This window comes from Agelaius phoeniceus, chromosome 11, assembly GCF_051311805.1.
Source record: "Agelaius phoeniceus isolate bAgePho1 chromosome 11, bAgePho1.hap1, whole genome shotgun sequence".
Taxonomy (NCBI): Eukaryota; Metazoa; Chordata; class Aves; order Passeriformes; family Icteridae; genus Agelaius; species Agelaius phoeniceus.
In genome coordinates, this window is record NC_135275.1 from 11,170,005 (window position 1) to 11,193,644 (window position 23,640).

General features: G+C 44.4%; 1 protein-coding gene across 34 annotated transcripts in view; it reads left to right on the top strand.

Moving 5' to 3' along the window:
• The window catches only part of SLMAP (sarcolemma associated protein), a 90,156-nt gene extending 71,675 nt beyond the window's left edge, over positions 1-18,481 (top strand). For 33 of the 34 annotated variants that reach the window (XM_054640064.2, XM_054640063.2, XM_054640084.2 and 30 more), the window contains one exon: positions 4-1,953. Coding sequence is in view for 19 of the 34 variants with exons in the window: in XM_054640063.2 (XP_054496038.2) it covers positions 4-93 (90 nt within the window). In the remaining 15 variants the exon portion in view is untranslated. Of the gene's footprint in view, positions 1-3; positions 1,954-11,939 lie in introns of those variants that run through there. The other variant, XM_077184529.1, reaches the window with a different exon arrangement.
• The last annotated feature ends 5,159 nt before the right edge of the window (positions 18,482-23,640 follow it).

Here is a 23,640-nt window from a genome sequence, read left to right on the forward strand (position 1 = left end):
CAGAGACAATGGCCTTGGATGCCTGTGATGGCAGCTTTGGTTGCTGTAACAGCCGTGGTGCTGTACCCAGGCCTAACCAGAGCTTCTCCATGAGAACTGTTGTTGAATCCATACACCGTCCTCCCTTTAGAAGCTGGCAACATTCATATACTGAGGGAAAACAGATTAATTCTCTTCCTTTTTACCTCTTAATACAGCACAGCTCTGCGTGAGAACAGCAGTAGGGTCATTTGCTTTAAACTGTATAAAATGTATCTGTCTATAAAGAGGGAATAAAATTGTGATTCATCATTCTGTGAGCAATATTTTTGCTTACAACTTCATGCAAGTTTTAAATTAGTATGTTGGGATTCTGAATACTATAATGGTGGCCTAAAGCAGGCTTCTTGGTACCAAATTATTTATAATGGCTAGGGTTGTGGACACTGACTTTAGAATCTGATTGCTAGACTTAAGAGGAAAATACTGATTTGGACATCCAAGCCAAGTAACCTTGCAGATACTTGGGAAACAGATGCAGTGTGCTCAGTGCCTTTCAGTATGATCTATTTTTTTTTAAACTAGTGTATCATTTTACTTGCTGTTAGTCACTGAGCTGTTGGGAACAAGACTTAAGGAAACTTCTCTTACTAGGCCTTTCGAAGGAAGCATATTTTTCTTTCATAAGGATTGCTTTATTAATGGATTTTGGGAATAAACACAATTCATGTCCAGCCTTAAAGAGATAGAGATGCTGATGGTGAAGACCAGCCTCAAGTATTTAGTGTGCGCGTGTGCGAGTGTAAGCATGTGTGTGTTCTTGAGTGAACTAAGGTGTTTCTGGGAGCAAGTACTTGGTCATTTGATGGACATAGTGCATTGATTCAACTTATGTTAACTTTAGTTTGAATGTAATTTATTAAATTTCATATATTTAAAGAGATACGTTCTTTAAAAGTATGAATACCTTCTCACATATCACATGTATCAGTTTATTTTTTCAGTCATTTGATACCTTCTGACTTGAGCTGGAGAAGCTCTTTAGAATAAGCTTTTGTGGACGTAACTTTATTAAGAGAACTGCTACAGTACGTCTGTGATAGCTGAGAAAATCTAGATACATAAAATGCTACGAACTTGGAATCATATACCTGATGAAGCATTGTCAGGTGACGATGATTTTAATTTGGTAGTAAAATTTTGTGGCTCCTTATCACATGGCTGTAAGTATGATGCAGTGGTCCCCATTACAAAGTTTATTTTCCTTATCTAAGTACTATAACTATTGCTATTTGCTGACTTTTGGTGGGAATCACTGTAGTTAGTGCTGAATTAAATGTAGACAGTAGTTGTCTTGTTCAGCTCAACAGTTCTGTCAAAAAAGTTTATTAAAGACTTAAATAATATGTTAAAGAATGGTAGAGTAAAGTAATATGGCTCTGCTAAAGGAAACTTCAAAACAGGGAGGTAATCTCAGCAATTCAATTGGCTTTAAAGAATGTTATGGCAATCGACAGATAGTTTAAATATTTAAATAGAAATTTAGCATATAATTTACTTTGTGAGGTTTTAAGGGTCATTGTCCTGTAATTAAAGGTTCTATCTTAAGTTACGTGGGATTTGCTAATGGGAGGATTATTAGTTGGAGAAAATAGTCCACAAGTGACTTGTAGAAAATAACTATTGTCATTTAGTTCATTCATTTCATCCTTTTCATCCTTTTCAGTTGCAGGAAGCCACCCAACCACAGAACACTCGTATGCCAGTGGTACTTAGTACCTCTTGTATATAGGTTATTGCAAATATTGTTCTGAAATGCTTAACTTCAGAATTACATTTTTTTAAGTAATTAATTGTTTTAAATCTATTTTGTAAAGATATAAAAATACAATAGAATTTCTGGAGTACAGATTAAACTATTTGCACTAACACACGTGATGTGCATGATTTAATAAAATAACTTTACTCTCCCTATGCATGTTTGAGTTGAATGTCATTTGAAAACAAGAGATTCATGCTAAGTTTCTTTTGCACTAGATATTGCCACAGTTACTAGGCACAATGTCTGCAGCATGTCCAGTAAGAGCAAAAGACTTTTTTTTTTACTTTTTATTTCACATTTGTGTTGGTTTAAGTTTTGGTCTAGCTGATCCCTCTGTGGTTTTCAGAAGGAAGTGAGGTAGGAGAGAGTCCTGGAAGGCTTGGGAGCACATTGCCGTGGAGGAGGAAGAGGTGTTGGAGCTGCAGGGTGGACGTGCCCATGGCAGGGGTGGTGAGACGGGAGGAGCAGTGCCTGCAGGTCCTGGGCAATAGAGGAAAGCCCTGCTGGGGGAAGGGGGCCTGATGCTGCCTCCTCGCCTCTCCAGCATCTCAAACTCCCTGTTTGTCCCTGTTTCAGCTTCTGTTTCTTTTGCAGTGGGTTCCCTGCCCTCCTCCTTGCTGGTAGCCTGAGGAGGGGGAGCCTGCAGAGCCGGGGGTCCCTCCCCGATGGCAGCAGAGATTGTGCCAGGTTCCCTGGGGGCAGCTGGGGGGGCCCTGCACCAGCAGCTCTGCCTGGGGCTTAATTTGTCCGTGTATTAAAGACAAATGTTGTGTTCTCCAAAACCTTTAGCACGTCAGAGAGCTGCAGTTTGAGGCTGAACATGGTTGTATTAAAGGAGAATTATTTCTAATTTCCTTACATGCATGTATGCATATTTATATTCTATACACAGGTGCATAGTACACATTGCATGGGGGCTTGTGCTTACAAGTATACCTGTGGTTCCCTAATACAGTGCCTTTTCCAGGAGTTCTTGACATTTGCATGTTCAAAATTATGAGGAATGAGCTAAAATGCACAGTTCACTCTTCTGTTGTGAGAATCCCTGGAGAAGGGTTGGGTAACTGGGAAGGTGCTGTTCTTCAGTGCTTTGATACTAAAACACCAAGTGGAGTTACTTTGCAAGGACTCCTTGCACAAACCTTTCTGGGTTTTTATTGCTTTTTTTCAATGGTAAATGTGTGTGCTCTTTTACATTCATCTTTAGGTTCTTTCTTTTGTTAGGCTTGGTTAGCTGAGCCTTGGAGTTTCTATATCAAGCAGCTTTTCACATGTGTGAGATGCTCCACTTGTAAAACAAGTGCTCTGAGCTTGCACTGAAGTTTGAGGTTTCAAAAAGGTTCCTCATAGTAGCAAAGTTAGAGAGTTGTTTTATCAGTTGCTAGTTCAATTTGGAAGATTTAGTATAAATCTTAGAATATCTGAACACTTCTTCAGATTTGTCCTGGTGTCTTGAGTGAGGCACCTTTTTTAAATTCTAAAAGAATTTACCTCCATGGGGACTACAATATCAGGCCTTTTATTTAAAAATACAAATATGTGAAAAACATAGTGTGATTTTCCTGTTCCTTATAGCTGAATTAAATGCGTTCTTCCAGAGTATTTGCCTCATCCTTTTTGCAGAATGTCTGGATTTTTTTGGTGCTAAATGGGGAATTGTGAGCCTGCACAATCTATTGTAAGAGTTCTCATGAAACAGTGAGAATTAGTATCAGGTAACTGATAGCTGAAGCAAAGGTAATCAATCACCTGTGCATGTATTTTTGGGGTATATCCCTAAGTTATTTTTCTAATCAAGTCTTCTGAAATATGTTACCTGTTCCAGATTTGTGTGTGCTTTATGTAAGATTTTGAATGTCTCCTGCCTTAATCCATAGGGTTCTGCCACTTGCAAGAATCATTTCTTTGGCTTGAATCTTTTCCATGACAAATCCACTGCCGAATTCATTCCACCAGCAGCATCTGAGTGCTCTAAAACACCAGGTCACCACTATGGCTTTTGGGAAGCCACTGTCCTTTGCACTGGCTCTGCAAGTGGGGCTGGCCAGGTTTCACCAGGGGCCTTTTCTCCCCTCTGGCTGTTCATCCACCATTAGTGTTTCATTAGCAACTGCCTCAAAATTTTGAGTCTCCGATTTGAGTCTCCTATTAATAATAGCAATTGATCATAAAACAGAATTAGAAGCCATATTCTTTCCTTCTCTCTTGCATATACCTCTGGGTCTGTTTGAAGAGTGATTGCTTCCTGCAAACAGCTGCATTGAATTCCCCAGATCCAGCTGATTTGCTCATCCCAGTCCCTCTTTGCCCGTGTTTATGAACACAGAATTCCTCTTTCTTCTCTGGTGGGGAACTGAGCTGCAGTATAGGGGATTATTTTCTGGCCTTCCTGGGTTTTTACTTTGTACAAACTTGTTGAAAGTGAGCAGAGGTTTGTCCAACCAGAGCCAAGTTCTGCTTGGAAGAGAGGGGCTGCACCCATTCCTGCTTAAAAGCTGGGTGCTACCAGTGTCTGACTAAAGGCCCCCAGCAGTAGAAGGTAAATCAGCAATTGAAACACAGGTTTTGATGGGAAGGGACATTTGTAAAGGTAAGGGGAACTCATCTGATCATTAATCTGGATATCATAGTCCTAAAACTGCAGTCTGATTGCAGCAGCAGCAGCAGAATGTCAAGAAGTTCAACATTCATTAGGAAAAAAGAATTCTTGCTTTGAGAAGTTCAGAAAAAGGATCAGTCACCTCTTAGATAAGGTATGTGAGCAACTACTGTTCTCAAAAAAAATCCCAAACCAATCCCCAACCCTGTGTTTCAGTTCATCTTGCTTTGCCTTCCAAAAATGGAACTGTAATACATCTCTCTTGGAGGATGTTCTTTTGCTGCAAATCTTGTCCTGATCTAGGGATTTGACATACCATGATCATACCTTCAAATCTTACTTTCTATAAATGAATTGTTAATTTTTTTTTCTTCATCCCTCTAGTTTTTGTTGTCAGCTTTTTAAACAATTTTTAATTTTCCAAATGTGTAGATGCCAGAACAGAACATGTCCTTACAGTTATTACCATACTAACATCATATGAATAGACAATAAGCTTTATATCCTGCTCTGGTATTCTTGTTTGATTGTCTACCAGAATTTTTTTGGGGGGGGGGATTCACTAACTTCTAGCTTCTAGATTTAACCTTGTCAATCAAATCACTGTACTCCTCACATCAGCCCAGTATGAAGTGCACCCTGTGATATCTGACTTTGCAATATTGTTTGGTAAAAACCACTGGAGGCAGCAGGCCCAAGCAGCAGCCTGTTCCCATCACTGCTCAGCACAGCATTGAAGGAGGTTTTTTTCCCTTTAGGTTTTATAGGGATGGCTCCTGAAGCTTTATTTTAGACTATTGATTATACATTATTGAACAGTAGTGAGAGAAAAGCTAATCCCTGAAGCACAATAGGGAAAATATTCATAGAATAATTCACTTAGTTTTCACAAACTGACAGCTGTTCTGCATTATTCGTTAATAGTGATAGTGTAGTGATCACTTTTATTGGAATGTCATGATTTACAGAAGTCTTGGTTTAATAACACTAATAAACTCATTTTTAAAAAACTTTGAAAAGGGGAATTTTATTTTCTAGATGCTTTGACAGGTATGAATTTAGATTCTTGAATCTTTTGCTGACTGCTTCCTGTAGATTGTTCTATGATCTGCTTACATCTTAGAATGAAGCAAAGCCAGTCCTTTTCCCAGGATCAGACATTTTACTGTCTTCCCTCAGCCCCATCATGTTGTTTGCACATTTCTGACACTTCCCTCTCCAAGCATTTCAAATTCCAGGTTGTTCAGTGACTGAGTTTCTCAGTGTGCTCAGTGAGCATCATTCCCAGAGCTGGCTGTGTCCCAGCTCCAAGGCACTGAGGGATGTGGATGTGTGTCCGTGCTGTTCTGGGGTTGTGCTTGCATGTGGTGGAGCAGGACATGGGCACTGGTGTTCTGTGGCCATGAGGGAGAGTGGGCTGTAATTGAGCTTGTTGGGTAAGTGGTTCTCAGCTGTGGGAATGGAGATGTTGGCAGGGAGAGGTAATTCCTGTGTTATGTCAGGTGAGACACTGAAAATGCCAATGTGCTGCCAAAGTGTGTCATCCCTTCCTCGTGTCTGATGAACAAATCCAAAGCCTGGGTTAAACTAAAAGCAATGTTTTATTACCTGATCATATTAGTCAGTAAACTGAGACTAAAGAGTGAAATCATCAATTCATTCTGTTCTATTGGAATAAAATGTAACCAAAAGTTTACCTGTGTTTGTTTCAGTACCCACTGTTGGGACATGGATCTATTTTTTTTTTTAGAAACACTGCACACACACTATGGTAAAGTACTGCCTTCAGTATGGAATGAATTTGCTATTTTAATCTTTTCATGCTAGATCATTTATGAAGTTTATATTCTATTTATATTTCTTGTAAGGAGTTCTTGCTCTGGAAAATAATTTTATTGAGTATGTCATCAGTTTTGATGTGACAAAACTACTTCTTGTCTTGAATACAGTGGCTCTTACTTTAAAAATGTTCCAAATATGCAATATGTCTTTTGGGATGAATAAATGGTAAAAATTATGAGAATAAATTTACATCACAACAGAAAGCCGATTTGTATTGTACATAGTCTTTCATTCAGCCCAACTCCAAATTTCAGCACTCCCCAACTTCTGAACCTGCTACACTCTGCTTTACTGGGATAGAAGACAAGTTGCTAATTAATGAATGGATTAAAACTGATTTCAAAGTTGGAATCTATTTACCTGTTTACTTTGTGCAAATGGGATTTGCAGCCACATGAGCTTCCCTCTGTGTGACATGGTAAAGCTTGGCTCCAACAGGTCTGAACCCAGGGAAGGAAGGGCTGGAGCACGGGGTAGGAATGCAGCCTTGGTTTGTGCAAGAGTTAAGTGGGTTTAGTGGTGAGACATCCTCAGGGGAGCAGTCACTGATCATCCTTTAAGAAAGACCAACAATCCTACAGTATTTTATCTTTACTGTAAATCAAAGGGAATTCTGTTTCAGTGCTGACTCAAGAAAAGGACATTCAATGAGTCACTCACACAATTTCAGCAAGTTTGAGGAAGGAAAGTCTCCTCCCTGTTTGGAGACTGTGTGGTTTGGATCCACCCCAGGGTGCAGTTTAAGTACACATGGTTTCACTCCAGGCAAGCAGTAAGTCCTGGTGTAAGACCCAGGTAACTTATCTCTTCTATTTTTCAATTTAAAAAGTTAAAGTCAGAATTGGCAATTAAAACATTCTTCCAGATGCAGTAGATGGTTGAGAGGGAGGAAGGAAGCCTGAGAAGGTGATAAATATATCTGCTGCTCTTTATGGGATGTTGCTGGTAGCATTTAATGTGATACAAGTTTGTCTTGAATTCCTGTCTCCCAACACCAGTGCAGAGCACTCTTCCTTAGACCATGAATGAGTGTATTTCTGAGTAATGCTACAGGGAAAAGGGGCTGATAAAGTTTGCTCATTTTTAAAGGTTCAGTGTCAATATTCCAGGCTCACTGGATGTGATATTCAAGGCATTTGGTGTTTCTGTTGTAAGTGTAGCAGCCACAGCTGACTGGCAGTTTTTCTGCTGCAGAGCCTGACTGGAATCCAACTGTAGCTGGCCATTGTAAGAGACATTTATTGCTCTTTTTTTTGTTTCCCCACTCTGTAATCATTGCAGTGGCACATAAGCAAAGACATAGCCTGCAGCAATTTCACTGTCATTTTTTAATTGCACTTCCAGCTTGGGGTGGCCAGGTGTTGGTGTGCCTGTGCTACACGTTGCAGCAATAGTGCATCCTTCCCCTGCAGACTTCCCTGAACTGTAATTCTTCTTTAGAAGAATTATGTCCCAGCCAATCATAAATAAATAAATATGAAGGTATTATTAACATTAAATATTAACAATCTCTCTCTCATTATTACTTTACATGATTACCTTTGCAGTAAGTAAGTAGCACATCCATATCCTTGTTCAGGAGGATGTTTAGTAGACAAATACCAAAAAAATTCTGGTGCCTTATATGGTGTCTCATTTGAAATCTGAGAGTGGTAAAAAATCATTTACCCCACAGTGATGTTTCTTCCAGTAATTGAAAAACAAATACTGGGATAATTCCATCTGAATGAGCCTTTCTGGGATGTTTCTTTGGTGAGAACTGAATTGCTTTGTCAGATGTGTAGGATGTTGCATCTGCTTGGAATGTGAGTCTGTGAGACATCCCTGCTACTGAATGACTGCCTTAGATGGGCAGGGAAATGTATCAGGGAAATCTTTGGTGTAAATCTGTCAGGATGGAAGATGAGCCACAGTATTGGCAGAGATCATTCTCAGCTGAGGCACCTCAGTTCTGCTCATGTGCACGTGGACTCACTAACAGGGATGTTCATCTGGTTCATTTAATGTAAATTGTTTCCAGTTCCCATGAAATACATTTCACTGGAGATTATTCAAACATGGTAAGTTTTCAATTGTAAAATAGAGAACAATAATTGTGCATTTAGTCATATTCTGCAGCTGTGTGGCTTAATGCTTTAATTTCTTGGACTTAAGACCTCAGTGCAATCCTGCTAGCTCAGACACTCCTCAGAAAACTGCTGTGTTATTCTTTAAATTTTGAGGGCATTTTGGAGTTCTTCAGTCCTTTTGGTTGTGAAAATCCTCTGAAAATATCAAGTTCTAACTGTGTGATGTGAAGGTTGCTTCCTGCAGCCTCTGAAGTGCAAGTTTGGGAAGCAGTGGGTTTGTGCTGAGTGTGGCCATAGGTGTCCATGACCCAGGTGTGAGCAGCCCTGTCCTCTTCAGGAGAAAAGAGGATGATGAGTCAGGACAGAGTCACATCCTGTTAACACTGCCTGGGGACACCAGCACTTCACCCTTCCTGCTTCTCATAATGAAAGCTGAGAAGCCATAAAAAAGCTCACTGGAGTGTGAGGCTGGTCTGAAGGACTGGCCTGTCGTGCATGCAGGAATCTCACCTGCTCAAAAGCAGCTCAGGCTCAGCTCTGTGTCCATGGAGGTCTCAGGGTCAGGAGGGCTCTTTCCATGGCTGTGGCTGGTGGCTGCAGAGCCAGGCACACACAGTGGCCTTGCCTCCCTCCAGCTGAGAGCTTTTCTCTGCAGTGCCAGGCTGGGGTGGTTTGCTCTGGTGTGGCTCCTGCTTTACAGGTGCTGGCACCTGCCTCAGTGTCTGCCAGTGTCCAGAGTGGGAGAGAGCTGGAGCCCAGTACTGGCTGTGCCCATCTGAGCAGGCTGTGCATGCCCACCAGAGAGAAGCAGTCTGTCTGTCTGTCTGCCTCCTGCATCTCAGTGTGCTCTGCTCTGCCCTGTGGGGTTGGCTCTCAGCTGGACTCCAGCATACATGGTAACAGATGGACTTAGCTTGGATATTGGGAATAAATTCTTCCCTGTGAGGGTGATGAGGCCCTGGCACAGGTTGTCCAGAGAAGCTGTGGATGTCCCATCCCTGGAAGTGTTCCAGGCCAGGCTGGATGGGGCTTTGAGCAACCTGGTCTAATGGCAGGGGGTTGAAATGGAATGGTCTTTAAGGTCCCTTTTCAGTCCAAACTGTGCAATGATTCTGGGACAGCTCAGCTGGTCAGAGTAGGTTCCAGTTACACCAAGGTTGTGGGTTTGATCCCTGTATGGCTCATTCAGGAGTTGGGCTCGATGATCCTTGTGGGTGCCTTCCCACTCAGACTGTTCTGTGATCAGTTTGTGTTTCACAGTGCACATTCAATGAACAGCAAAGCTGGGTTTGCATGGGTTCCTGAATCCCATGGTCATGGAGCAGAAACAAGCTGGTGTAGCAGAGCAAGGAACTCCACTTATCCATACATTCTGTTTGAGTGGGATGAAGCTTTGTGCTTCTCAGTGCATTTTTAACAGGATAGAGATTTAGATAAAGGTATTTTAAGCTTTTAAAATTCAGTGTGTTAGAAGGGTGAAGTTGGAGTTGCCACTTGTGACGTGTACTGTGTGCACAGATCTCTGCTGAGGCATCTTAGTTTGAAAGAGGGCATTTAAAAACCTTCCCCAAACATATTGGCTGCCTTCCAATAACTTTTAACCTGGCATTGAAGCTGGAGAGGATTTTTTCTTTTGTTTCTGTGCTGCATTGCTTAATGCATGCAAAACTGACTTGTTTAAGCAGGGCTCTTCACTAACAGCTTGAGACTTAAATCACCAATTCCAAATACATTTCAAAACATGTTTTGTGGTGGAAAATACTTCCCCTACAGCCTTCTTGGGGGTGTCCTTGCTGGTAGTTGCTGCTTCTGTTTTTCCTCAAGGTTTTGCTGAACTAAATTCTTTGTCATGCTCAGAGAGTAAAGGCCCTGGTGGCTGTGTTGTCCCTGAGCAGGTCCCCCCGGCAGCCCTGAGCTGGATGCGGGGTTGTTTTGGTTTCCTGGACAATAAACCGGTGGCCTGGGAAGCCTGACCTGGCCTGTATCAGCATGAAGGGTGGCAGGAGCCTGCAGGAGGAAGGTCCAGGTGTCTTGAGAGGAAGGAAGTGAAGGGAAACCAGCGTGTTTTGGGAATGTTCCCACACAGTGCAAGGCAGAGGCGTGGGGCAGGGGGCACATCAGGAAGGGAAGGGTCAAGTGGGTCAGAGAAGGATGTTCCTGGGTTTTACCACAGAGGGAAAAAGTATTCTTCTAGCCTTGAAAGAGCATCCCCATCCTCTGCTGGTGTCTGCTGCTTGCCTCCCTGAGCCAGGGTGATGGTGGAGAGCCCCAGCTGCTGCCCGGGGCAGGGGGAGCTGCCCTGTGTGACCCTGGGGGCAGTGAGAGGGAAGGTGCTGTTTAATGTTTTACACACTGGGCAGGAGAGGGGCCTCACAGACAATGTCTGCCTTCCTGCCCTGTGCCTGAACCTCGTGGGAAGCCTGCTCCATTCTTATCCCCTTCCTGGCACTGACCCGTGGGTCTGCTGTGACCTGAGGCTTCCTGTCACCCCTGCAGGGCACCTTCCTCCATAAGAGCCAGGTCCATGGGCTTCCCTTGCCCCAAATGCAGAAGATTTTCCCTGCCTATTGCAACAGTGGGGTGACCTGGAGCTGTGTTTGCAGCATTAAGCAGGTGAACAGTAAAATAGCTGCCAGGGGATTTGAACTGGTGTCCAGGAAGCAAAGTCCTTGGTCTGGGCAGTCGCAGCTGCAGGAAAGGTGGTGGGATGGGATTTGGTGGAGATCCATTGCAGAATGCAGCTGGGTACACTGCCAGGGGGGCACAGTGCCACTGCAGGGTGGGCAGAGCCCCTGGTGGAGGCAGCTCTGCTGGCCAAGGGCCAGGACTTGTGTAGGGCACAGTGGAGGGTGCACCTGAGCCTGGCTGCATCAGGAGAAGGTAAGAGCTGGGAATTCTTTTCTGCTGTAGCAAGAATGACCGTGGTGCCAGCACATCCCCTGGTCTGTCTTGCCTTGGCTAAACTGTGTCCTACGAGTGAGATGCCTTTGATGCATCTGTTGCCTCATCATTGCCTCACCCACGGAGCTTGGCTTGAGCCATCCCTATGGCTGAGAGACAAAGATCCTTTTACAACTTAAAAGAATCTTTGTTCTAGTTTTGTTTTGTCTTATTCTCACTTGTGTATAACAGTGTACATAATCTATATGGAAAAAATTATCTTCACTTAAATGTTGTTTTCTCTATACACATGCCAGTGGAAAATGCTTCATTGATACTTCCTACAATCTTGCAGGCCCAGACAATGCAGTTCTCAGTACTGTTTCAATCTAAATTACTGACAAATAAAATAGTTTGTTAATTTTACCAGAAGCAGATGTCAACTTTCTAGCCTTAAAGCAAAAAAACCCACAAACCAACAAAGCCCCCAAAACAAAAGGAAAAAACCCTTTAGACTCAGTGTGTGGCCCAAAGGCAACCATCCCTATGCCTGTGCTGCTAATTGGGCCCTGCCTGTCACCCTCATTAGCCCTGGGGCTTTTGGGCACTGCTGAGAAGGAACAGCCCCATTACAGGGCATTGGAAGAGTTGTTCATGACGTCTCTCTGTGGGAAGAAAAATTCAGTTCACACCCTGTAAGTCCAAACTATAAGGTAAAAATAATCCCTTTCTATTCTCTCCTAAACAGAACTGCTCCTGGAAAGCAGAAACAAACCCTAGTAATTGCTCTATGTCCCTGGAGTCCTTAACAGAGCATCTGCAGACATGACAGGAACAAGACCTGCTCCGGGATCCCTGCAGTTTCAGCCATGGCAGAGATCAGTTCATGCGTTACTGTGCAGTGCTCTGGGTGTGCTCAGAGCTGGGGCACTGCAAAGAAGATGACTTTATTTTCCTGCTGCAAAGAGGTTGAAATCTTAACATCCTGAACATATGGAAGGAGAGTTTTCTCTGACTGTCAAAAATCTCATAAAATGTAAGCTGGGGGGAGAGGGGAGGCCACATGCATGCTCAATGTACAAGAAAAACCTATTTGTGCTCAGTGTAATGACAATATTTTTCAGTTGCAACTCTCCTGTGCAGAAGTTTAACCTCCCTACTGTGGACAGAGTGAGAGCAATGAGAGCTACATCACTTTTAACATGGCCAGTTTTCTAAGAACAAAAGAAATCTGTGTCAAGTATGTGATTTGGGTCATTTTTGCACCTTTTTTTTGGTCTGTGATTCTATTTATGCCCTGGCCAGTTTTTACACTCCTCAACCTTGAAAAAAAGTAGACGTGGTTGATAACTAAGAGGAAAGAGACTGGTTTCCTAGATCTGATCTGAGCACCATTGCCTTTATTTATGTAAACAGTGACATCATCTTCTATTGCAGAACGGGAACCCTGAACAGTTACAGGAGAGCAAATTTAGGAAGTGTCCTTATGAGACAAATGTGATTCACCTTCAAGTGTGTACATTTAAGAAAGATGCTGTATCCTGAGTCAGATAAGTTCTGTGAATCTGACTTTTCGCCAGCTGAAACTGTCATGTATTAGCAAAAATTATTCACTTTTTTTTCCTTTTAAACTACTTGAAAAGTGGTGCTTGCAGCCTGCTGGGAGTGTGAAGAGCAGCAGAGCCAGCTTTTTTTGTCCCCTTTCAGCTTCTCCAGAAATCTGCTTTTGCACTCCTCCAAAAGCCTTTTGTAAGTGGTGCCTGACCCATCCAGTGACGGTAAGGGCTGCCTTGTTCCTGGGATTCAGTGTCAGCCAGCCAGGGGATGGTGTTCAGGGCATTCTGAGCTGCCAGTAAAGCACTCGCTTTCCTACTGGGGGAGTTTGCTATTAGTCTGTTAGAAAATCCCACCACAGCCAGGTTCAGTCTCTTCTCCATCACACAGCGTGGGGAAATCTGCATCCTTTTTGGCCAGAGCTGGAAAAGCAAAACCATAGAGCACAGTATGGCTGAGCTGCTGCCAGGGGTGAACATCTGCTCTACAGCTTGTCATTCAGCCCTTCAAGATGTTCTGTGAGCAGCCAAGGGCTCTGGCCTGGCTGGGTTCCTGCATCTGTTTTGTACCTGAATGGGAAATCACTCTCTCCAAAGGGAAGGCTTGCAGATTGGCAGCCTCCACCTCTGTGCCAGCTGCACGTGTGCAGCAGTGCATGGACCTGCCTCCTGGAGAGAGAAAACCCTGCTTTCTCCTCACTGGGATTTTCTGGGCCATATTCACTGAGAAGAATTGCTCCTGTAGTGAATCACCATGAGGGAAGTAGACAAAAGCTTCCCATTTCCTAGCACCTGCCTTTCTGCAGGGACATGTGTCTGTGCCTCTTCGTGCTGTTAGGAAGTGACTACATCTGTGCTGGTCAGGCAGGGACAGAAGGCTGAAAGTTCTTTGGGTTGGCTTTGTTTGTTTGTTTGTTTGTTTGTGTAGAAATTGCAAGTGTTTAGCAAGCATTAGTGATTGTTTCCAGTGAGTTTGCTTCCAAACTTGGCCTCGTGTCATGGGAAAGCTGGGGTTAAGGCTGTTGGACATTGGGAAGTACCATGGCCCAGTGTTCCCCAGCCATGTCCCAAACCAGAGACTCTTCTGTCCTCTCTGAATTGTTTCATCCGTGAATGAAGGCAAACGTTGCATTATACCAGGGGCAGAACAGCATCCCCCAACCTTCCTTGTCTAGAAGCTGTTGCCACTTTTCCTTGGCTTTGAGCCAGGGCTGGCTCAGCAAACCCTTGGGTGAGATTCCTGATTTCTCTCCTGTGCTCGGTGCCTTTTCCCGTTGCCCCCATCAGCCTGGGCCGGCCCTGCCCAGGGCTCGGGTGCTGCCGAGCTCCTTTGGGGGAGGGCTCCAGCTTGCTTGCCATGGCTCCTGCCAGGTTCCACTTGCTCTAATGCCTGAGTTTCACACTTAAACCTGAGGAAGATCCCATCTGGAGGGGTTCTGGCTTTCCAGCTCCCTGTGGGAGGGGTGACTCCCTGATGGCACTTTGTGCTTTGTTTTGAGCTTACCAAGTGTCTTCACCCTCATCTCAAAGCAGCAGCTTTATAAAAGCAGATGAACCCAGCTGGCAGAAGTGAGATGGTTTGGGGTATCCCACAAACATGCACCAGTTCCTCACTGGGGCCAAATTACAGCAGTGCCCCAACAGATCCTCAGTGTGCCCCACTGGTGTGGGTGTCCTGGCTGCCCTGCAGGGCAAGAAGCAGCTTTCACTCCTCCTGCTGCCAGGAAGGGGAGGAGATTTGGACCAGTTTGGGAGAAGCTGATGCTCATTTGGAGAAGATTTTGGGTGCCACCTTCAAGTGATGATTCTCAGGAGTATCCTTGAGATACCATTTATCCAGAAGATTTGCTGTGCCTGGTAACTTTAGGGATGTGTGTTTCTTGCCTGGTCTTACTATGATCCTGGTGAGCCATCTGGAAATTTCATCCTGTGATTACTCCAGGATCTGGAAGACCTTTTGTAACTACTAATCCCAGAAACAGATTTTTCCTTCATCCTGTCTGTCAACACAGCCTTTAACTTATTTTTATGGGCTTCAGCACATGTTTGAAGCATCACTGCCTTAGGATACAATTTATTTTTTCCAGAGTATCTCAGTGCTCCTTATATCTACTTATAGCACTTTCTGAAGAACAGCTGTTTCGTGGGTATTTGTTAGGATCCTCTGTGTTCTTCAAAACTTGACACATCTCTATTTGCACACCTAGAACAGGAATCAGTGTGACTTAGCATGCCATGAGCATGAGATCCTAGGGAATTATGCTTTGTGGTACCATGTATTTTGCTGATAAAAATTGAGTAATGTTTTCCTTGCTAAGACATGATAAATATTTCATTTAAACGTATTGATGTAATTAAAGCAAGGGGGGTAAAGCAAAAAGACTAATTAAGATAACTGGTGCCATGCTAGATTCTTGCTACTTTGCCCCTTTTTATTGTATTTTGCCCTCTGGCTCTTGTTCACTCACCAAAATAACTTGTGGATGCAGTTTGCTGTATGTGTCTTAACTGCTCTGTGGAGGGAGTGGGATATAGCAGGCAGGAATCCTGTGTGCAGGAAAAGCTGTTCCATAGAGTGCCATCAGTGCTGGGGGACTTTGGGAAGGTCTCTGTTGTCACCTTGCCTGGAACCATGGCCCTGCTCCTGCTAGAACATCAGGCCCCAGGCAGAGGTTCAGAGAAGCTGCCTGCAGGAGCCTGCAGGACACGTTTGCCATGGCTGGAGCGTGGCAGAGTGGGGAGAAGCAGGAGGAGTCTGTGTGTGTGCACAGCCAGTGCAGGGCTGGCTGCAGGTGCGTTGTGGGCCTGTGTGTACAGCGGGCCCTGGAGCACTTGCAGGGCTTTGTGTGACCCTCTGCAAGTCAGCAGTGATGCAGGGGGAGCTGCCTCCTTTTTCTCTCTTGCTAAGGAAGAATTCTCAAAAAATGTTTTTTCATTTCTTGGGAACAACGGAAAAGCTTGACCTAATTGCTGTTCTGTATGCCCATGGCTTCTGAAAGGCCCAGCAGGATATAAAACCACCAGTTACCAATTCTGATTTTTGCCAGAACTTCAAAGCGTTTCCTTTTATGCAGTAATCTTAAAACTAGTCCAAGAAAACACTCACACCATTACTTAGATATTCCAGTTGTGCCACCAATACGGAAATTTAAATTATTATATTTCCCACAGGCAAAGCTTCCATCATTAGTTAAACTTGATGGTCTTCTGCTTGCTGGTAGGGAAGATACAACTCCTTTCCATGGTCTGAGAAAAGGCTGCAGCTCAAAGCTGAGCCAGCAGTGATGACTGATAGACTAAGAAATAGGACCTTAATATAGTAACCAAAGTCCTATTTAGACTTTAAATGTTTTTTAATCATAGTCATATCCTTCTCTGGAAAAGAAGCTTCACATGCACCAGCCAGTACTCATTTACTAAATATTTTGTTATTTTACTGTTTGAGATTACAGCTCCCATCTTTATCACTTGTGCATCATCCCCAAACTTTATCAGTAGAGATAAAAGCTTGTGATTAAAAGCAAAATTAGTCAGGTAGGACCCAGTCCTATCCCCTAAGTCTTAGTCACTTCTTGAAAGCTTTGTAAGCTGTGGTTCACGTGCCTGTGCCAGTGCAGCCCTGTGTGATCTGGCAATGTGTTTATTTTGTGAGTGAGGCCATTGCACAGGGTTCATTCCTGTGTGCTCAACAAGCCATGGCTGCTCTGCTCCAGACATTATAACTAAATAATATTAGTGAATTATGAAATTGAAAGGGACATGGGTTTTTTTGGTCAGGTTGTTGGGACTTCCTTGATAAGTGCAGTTATGTGGGCAGAGTCTGAGGTATTTATTTTTTTCTGCTGGAGTGACCTCACGGTAGCACTTGACCTTGCAGTCAAGCCAAGGTAGGTTTGTCCCTTGGCCACTGGTCCCAGGAGAGCCCCAGGAGATGCACCAGGTCCTGGTCAGGAGGAAGTCCTGGAATGCCAAACAACAGCCACCAGGGCCAGCAGAGTCCCATCATGCTCAAAGTGGTTTCAATGACTACAGGATGTGTGGTCAGAAATGAAGAGGTTGTTCAAGAATCATTTAGATGGAGAGAAATCCTCCTGCTTAAGGAAATATCCTGCTGAGTTTCTCCTGGAAAATAATTTGATGTGTAAAGTTGTATCTTTTCCAGATTATGAGGGATAGGATTTAAGAGAGAAGTGTCTAATTCTCCAAACTTAGAAAGCATGTGGGCCTCAAACTCTTTTCCCAGTTGGAAAATTTGCTGTTAAGAAAAGGAAATAGATTTTTATAAGCAATATTTAATTCAAGCATTTGGCTAATTCTCCTGCTGCAAAGCTTTTAGGTCAAATTCTGATTCATTGATGTGGATCTGGAATAAAAGGGATTAGGAGAGGAACTGGACTCTGAAGTTAGGAAAACTTTGGTTTCTTGTTCACTTTTTCCTACTCATCAAATGTATTTTTAACCTATGTTTCTATTTTAAATGTTGTAGGGAAACTTACTCCTACGTGTCTGCCTTTGCTCTTTTTCTGCCCATTGTCATCAGCTCTGCCATGGGTGTGTTCCATTTTACTGTTGCAGAAAGGGATCCTGATCACTCTGGACATTACATTGTTGTACAAATGCTGGGAATTTCTACACTTATTCCATTAGGTTAGAGAATGGAAAATGGGTGGTTTATTATTCTTATTACTCATTAAAAGTATGTGTTAAAACAGTGCCCTGTTTCACAATGTGATGTTCTGCAGTAGCTCAGGGCCTGAGGGAAGCCATGTCCAGTACCTTCCTTTTGTTTCTACGTGTCTGTGTATTCACAGAAGTGTGTGTTGTGTTCAGGATTCCTACAGGGATCACTCTGGGGATCCATCTGAAAGCTTTTCACCTGGCATTAAGGTCATTCTCCCTCTGTCTGTCCTTGCCATTTCTCTGTTGTGTGTGTGACCCTCAGCTCCTGTTGTCCACAATCCCACTCTCTCTCAGCTTCCAAAACCTTCCCATTTCCCATAGTGAGTCCTCTCATTCCTGGGTCTCAGAGACCTGGCAGCCATCAATCCAATGTCATTTACAGTATCCTGCAACACCAGTTGTGAGTGCTTTTTGTTTTCTGTGTTCATAAAGCAGCTACAATGAGTCTATTGGAGGAGCCAGGTCTGTATCCCACCCTGGCTCTGGTACTGTGGAGTTGTGATGGATGTACTGCTTTCATAAATGCAGCAAACAGCATTGCCAAACCCAGTGGTTTATCTGGGGCCATCCATGTGCTCCGGGAAAAATAGCTCATCCTGGGAGAAAAGAATGATGGAGGGGTTTCCCTCAGTTTCCAGTAATTACTAACAGAGTAATTATGTTGCTCAAAAGAAGGAGCTGCTGCTTGTCTTGTGAGAAAAAGGAGATAAGAACAAGGAGGTTAAATGTGACAGCTCTTTGGGATACCAGCCCTGCCAGTGCTCCAGAGAGAGGAGAGCACAGTGGTGATGAGCCAAATTCACCTTGGGGCAGGAATTAGTCAGGTGGAAGATTCCCACTAGATTGAGGGTGTCCTGGGAGGTCTCCTGGAATAGGGAGAAAAGAAGGGCTTGGCAAAGCAGAGGACCATATCATTTTTCTCCCAGTTTTCACCATGTAATTCATGCTTTGCTCTGTAAAGCACTGTGATATAGTTTGTATACATTATGTAAAATAAGTTGTATTCTATTATATTGAAGAAATACAAATATAAAATAAAGACAAAGGATGGAGTAAAGTAGCTGTGTGGTACCTGGACCCCCAGTCCCCAGTTGCACTGGTTGTCCCATTCCCCAAGTCTGTGGTTGCAGGTCTCTGCCATCCCTGGAATTATTTAGGTGTTTTCCACATGATGATAAATGTTAAATACAGACTGTCCTGGATGAAAAGGGAAGCACAGATCAAATTCTGTCCACATCACTCTCCAGGAGAGCCTGTCTCCACCATCCCCTGCTTTCCTGCTGTTTGTGGCATTGTGCAGCTCTTCTGTCTCAGGAGCTTTAGGAAACAATTTTTAATTGTGCTTCATTTCTTTGCAGTTGGGAAAGCTCTAATACATCTCCAGGCACAACTGGCACGTGGGCCCTTCAGAAGTAATGCTGTTGGTAATGGGACAGCTTGTGGCAATTTGTGATCTAGGGAAGGCAAAACCCCAACTCTCCAGAGTTCGCGTGGGAGGGAGGCTGGGAGGGAGGTGAGGATGGCTGGCTGTGAGCACTTCAGATGGGCAACTTGCTATTGCAGAAGTTGGAATTTTGGCCCAAAAATGCCAAGGGGAATCTTTTATGGGAACAAAGCTGTGTTTTTGAGCTGCCCGGCAGCAGGACGAGATCTGCTTCTGCATTTGAGCCCCGAGGAGCAGCAGCGGCGGGCGCTGCGGGAGCGAGAGCCGTGAATCCCAGCGGCTGCCGGGCCCCGCGGGGACTCGGGCTCTTGGCTCTGCGAGGGCTGCCAAGGAGGTCAGCACAGGGGGCTCCCGGCACAAATCCTTCTGCTCGGTGGGAATTTCCCTCTTGAGCGACCGCTGCACTTTTTAACTGGAAGATTAATGGAAGGGGGCCGTGGAAAGGGCCGGAGTGCCGGAATTAGTTCATTAGTCTCTAAGCAAGCATGCAGTGAGTCACCGGCAGCGCTTCCTGCGCGCTGATGCTGGGCCTGGAGCTCTCCCAGCCATCGGCGCAGCGCTGGGAACTCGCGGGACCACATCACCGCATGCTGCGACTGCGGGCTGTTAATGCTATAAAACAAAACTAATCTAGATTAATTACACTGCACATGTTATTCATCTGTAATCCCGCTCCTTGGCCTCTTTCCCTCCCAGCAGAGCCCCCCATTGTTTTCTGTTCCTCTCTTAAGGTGTCCTTGACTTCCTTTGGGTTTCTCCATTTTTTCCGAGGGCTGGGATGACAAAGCTGCCTGGTTGGCAGCACAGCAGTGCCTGCTCTGCCCGTTCACCTGGGCCAGACCCATGTCTGAGTATGTGGAGGCATAAACAGCCAGTCAGAGCTGTCATTTGGCTTTGCTGGGTCACCAGCAGTGCCCTGTGACAGCAGTGAGGTGCTGCAGCACAGCAGGGTGGGTGGCTGGAAGTGCTCCTGGTCATAGGATCATAGAATATCATAACTTGGAAAAGACTCAGTCCAGCCCCTGGCCTGGCACAGGACAACCTCACGACACCAGAAATGATGGTCCTGGTAGGGGATGCACACAGGATGTGTCTGTTTCCATGATGTTACAAAGGTTTGTTGCTGCCTCTGACAGAAATGGGTTGAAAATGAAATCCAGCCATTCGGGGGACCAGCCTGTAACTGCAACCAGTTCTTACTCTGAAACAGAGCATCGTGTCAAACCAGTTGTCTTCCTCACATGAAGTAGTGGTGTTTATGTGCAAACCTGTGTGCATTCCTGGCTGCAGCACTCTGGGGTGAGACAGCCTCTCACTGCACTGCAAGGACCTGGAGGGAGAGCAGGGCCAAAATGCCAGATTTTTCATTCCTAGGACACATCTCTCACCTGCACTGCTGACCCGTGGCCAGGGAGGAGAAGCCCCAACCACAGGTTCAGGCCTGGGGCTTTGGGCATCCAGGTGCCCCCTCCAGCTCATCCTTCACCACAGGGATCCTGGCCCAGGTTTGTTTAGCAGCAGGTCTGGGGGTTGAGCATGAAGGGACCTGCAGCCTTCATGACTGAGCATCATCACCTGCCTGTGCAGCCACAGGAGGCTGGTGTCTGTGCCACTGCTCTGCCTGGAGACCAGCTCTGGTAAATCTGTTGCTGCCATAGGTGCTGGGAAATGAAAAGGTGTCAGCTTGACAGGGAAGCCTGTAGGATAAGGTCTGGTTACTGTCTGGAGCCTGTGGCAGCATTCCCAATGACTTGGGTGGGAGAAGTACCAGGACCCTGATCTCCTGAGAAGATCAAGATCTAAGACTTACTAAATCTGGACAAAATAAGCCATACTTTTGTTTTCCTGTGAGTTGTTTCATGCAAGAAGAGATTTTGAAATTCTCCTAATACCTCACAGAGGATTGTTGCACTTTCATGTGATGCCAGTGGGATCAGCATGCCAGGGGATTCTCCGGTGGCTCCCAGGGTGCAGTGCCTGGAGGTCTCCAGCCCTCTCTGCAGCAGCAGTGGATTATGGGCACCATTCAGGTATTTTCCAAAATGTTCTGAATGATTTTTTGCTGCAGTCACTTCCAGCAGGTGTTTTGAAATGTGGTGACCATTTGTTTTTTCTTCAGCCTTTGTTTTTCTGTTTTTCTTCCCTGTTCACCTGTTTGAACACTGTTGCCACAGGGAAAAGGACTCAGGGTTCAACCACTGGCTGGAATTTTTTTTCCTTTTATTCTTTGCCTCTTCTTTTTTTTTTTAGACTGCATTTTTAAATGGCATGTTTATAAGTGTGGACCTCATTTTCAAAACAAAGTGTTTTGAAACTGATTTTGCAAACAGCTGTTGCAAAGGACAGCCCAGACTGGAGACCTTTCACATCTGTATCTCTGACTGTGTCCCTGCAAAAGTGGTGTCAGCATGGAGGGTTCTGGGGTAGGTACAAGAGGGGCTCGTGACCCCCACAGGACAGTAAAACAACTGTTTTGAACTCTCGGTCTGTCCCACTGTCCCCTCAAGCTTTTCCAGCAGCTCAGACATCCCCAGCACCACTCTTCCTCAAGAAAATATGCAATTTCTTAAGTGGTTTAAATACAGTAACTTGGGGAATCTGCATGTTGGTGAAACAGACCCTGCTCACACCTGAACCCCTTCCTCCTGCACCTGCTCCCCACAATCACCAGCCTTGGGAAGTTGTGGCATTTACCAGCAAAACCAACCCATCTGTGGGTATGTTTTCAGTGGCACTTTGTGCATCTGCTTTAGATTGCTTTAAATTACAGCAAGGGGCCAGCTATGTTTAAATGGACTCAGAGGTGAGACCAAAGAAGTGAGGCTTAAAATTCAAAGCAATCCGACCTGCCCTGCCATGGCGTCATGGTGTGAGTAAGGCCCTGGCACGGAGCCATCTCCTGACTCCTGGGAGAGATGCTTTAAAAGCTCCTCACATGGGCAGTTCAAATGATGTACACATGGGGAGAAAGAAAATAGCGTTTAATTGAAACTCTGTACATGTATATATGTTTTTAGGATAAACAAAACAGATTGGGCAAATATTTACTTCTGCCCCTACTGCTACAAAGCAAACTTTCCCACAGCTTTTGACAGAGATAATCTGTTTTTTAGCCATGATGGTGAATTTGTAATGACAAGGTTTCATTCTGAATGTTTCAGGATTTCCTGATTGGTTCTCATGCAATTATTTTGATTAACAATGAGGTTTTCAAACCAACTTGAAAGGGTCTTGGAGCCTTAGGAATAATCTGGCTCTTGGTTATTCCTCTCACTGGGATTATTTTCTGCAGCTTTCTAGCACTGGAATCAATTCTTTGGAAATCAAAGCAAACTACATCTTAAAAATATTTCATATCTCCACCCCCCTCTGAGAAGGGTTTCTTTAAGTCTAGAAAAATGCTTGTACCCATGTCAAAAAAAAAAAAAAAAAAAGCATAGAATTGGAATAAGAATGAAATCCCAGTATAATTTTTTTTAATGAAAAGATGTATTTTTAATAAAAAGATAAATGCTTTAGGTGGTCATTTCTGTGAGAAGGCAACATCTGAAAACAGAAACTGAGAAGTATTCGGGGCATTTCTGATTAAAAAAGAAATGAGATCTCATACTAGAAATGTCTGGATGTTTCTCTTTCATTTATAAACATAGGAGGGAGCTTAAGGAATTAGGAAACATCCATTAGTGCTGTTTACTCAGATTTCATTGTTCTGTTCTTATCACTTAGATATTTTACCCTTTCTTTAAGATGAAGTGGAAATCTCAGACTGGCTTTAGAGTGTGCATGCCAGCAGATCCCCTCCTCACTGCCTGTCTCTGCACTGTGGGTGATGGCCCCTTTCTGCAGATGGGAGCAGTGCTCAGGAGCTCCCATTCCTGCCAGGAAATGCCATCAGTGGCAAGTATCCTTAACTCAAAGCAATGCATGATGTGCTTGGAGCCAGTGCATCCTAGGCAGGGTGCAAATCAGCAGGGAGTGCAGCTCCTTGAGCTGTCCCCACAAGTGCCCACAGCACACTGGGCTCCTGCTCAGGGCCAGGGGAGAAATGAGAGCTGGCTCCTGCTCACAAGAGATGCACATGGAATAACCACATCTCTGTTTCCAGCTGGAGTGCTGGAGCTGCCTTGCCCCAGGGGGAGGGCAGGGTCACCAGCGTGGCTCCACAGTGCCCACCCTGGCACTGCCACCCCTCACTGAACTGCTGGGGAAGATGGAAGGTTGATGTCAACCAGGGGAGCCTAAACATCTGCAGTGTAACACTGTAGGTGTCTGCTGAGACAGGTCTTGCACTTACCATGTCCTAGATTAATTTGTCACCTTATCATAGTTTAAATAGAATAGTGGATTTAAGTGTCATAGTGGCAGAACACACTGAGGATTGAGAGGGTGGTTTTGATACAAGCTGAGAAGCCTGTAAATGAAAAAAAACCCAGTTTTTGCTTTCTGTGAAAGTGAAGCTTTCTGAGTTCAAGCAGTTACCCAACCAAACTGTCCAAGTTGAGCAAACACACTGGCTAAAGGTAAGTACGTGTAGCAGCGTATTTTCTTTCACACCACCAAAAGTGGAAACATAAGCAGTGTGTCTGATGTCATCTCCATACAGATGGGTTTGAAATGCTGGCTCCCATCTGAAACATCATTACTTTTACAGTGAACTTTTAAAAACTCTATTATTGCTGCTAATATTATGTGTATGTATTTTAGAAGTAATTTCCCCGGACTCCAATAAAACGTTCTAACAGAGTTTTGTTCTCTAAACAATTTTAACCCAT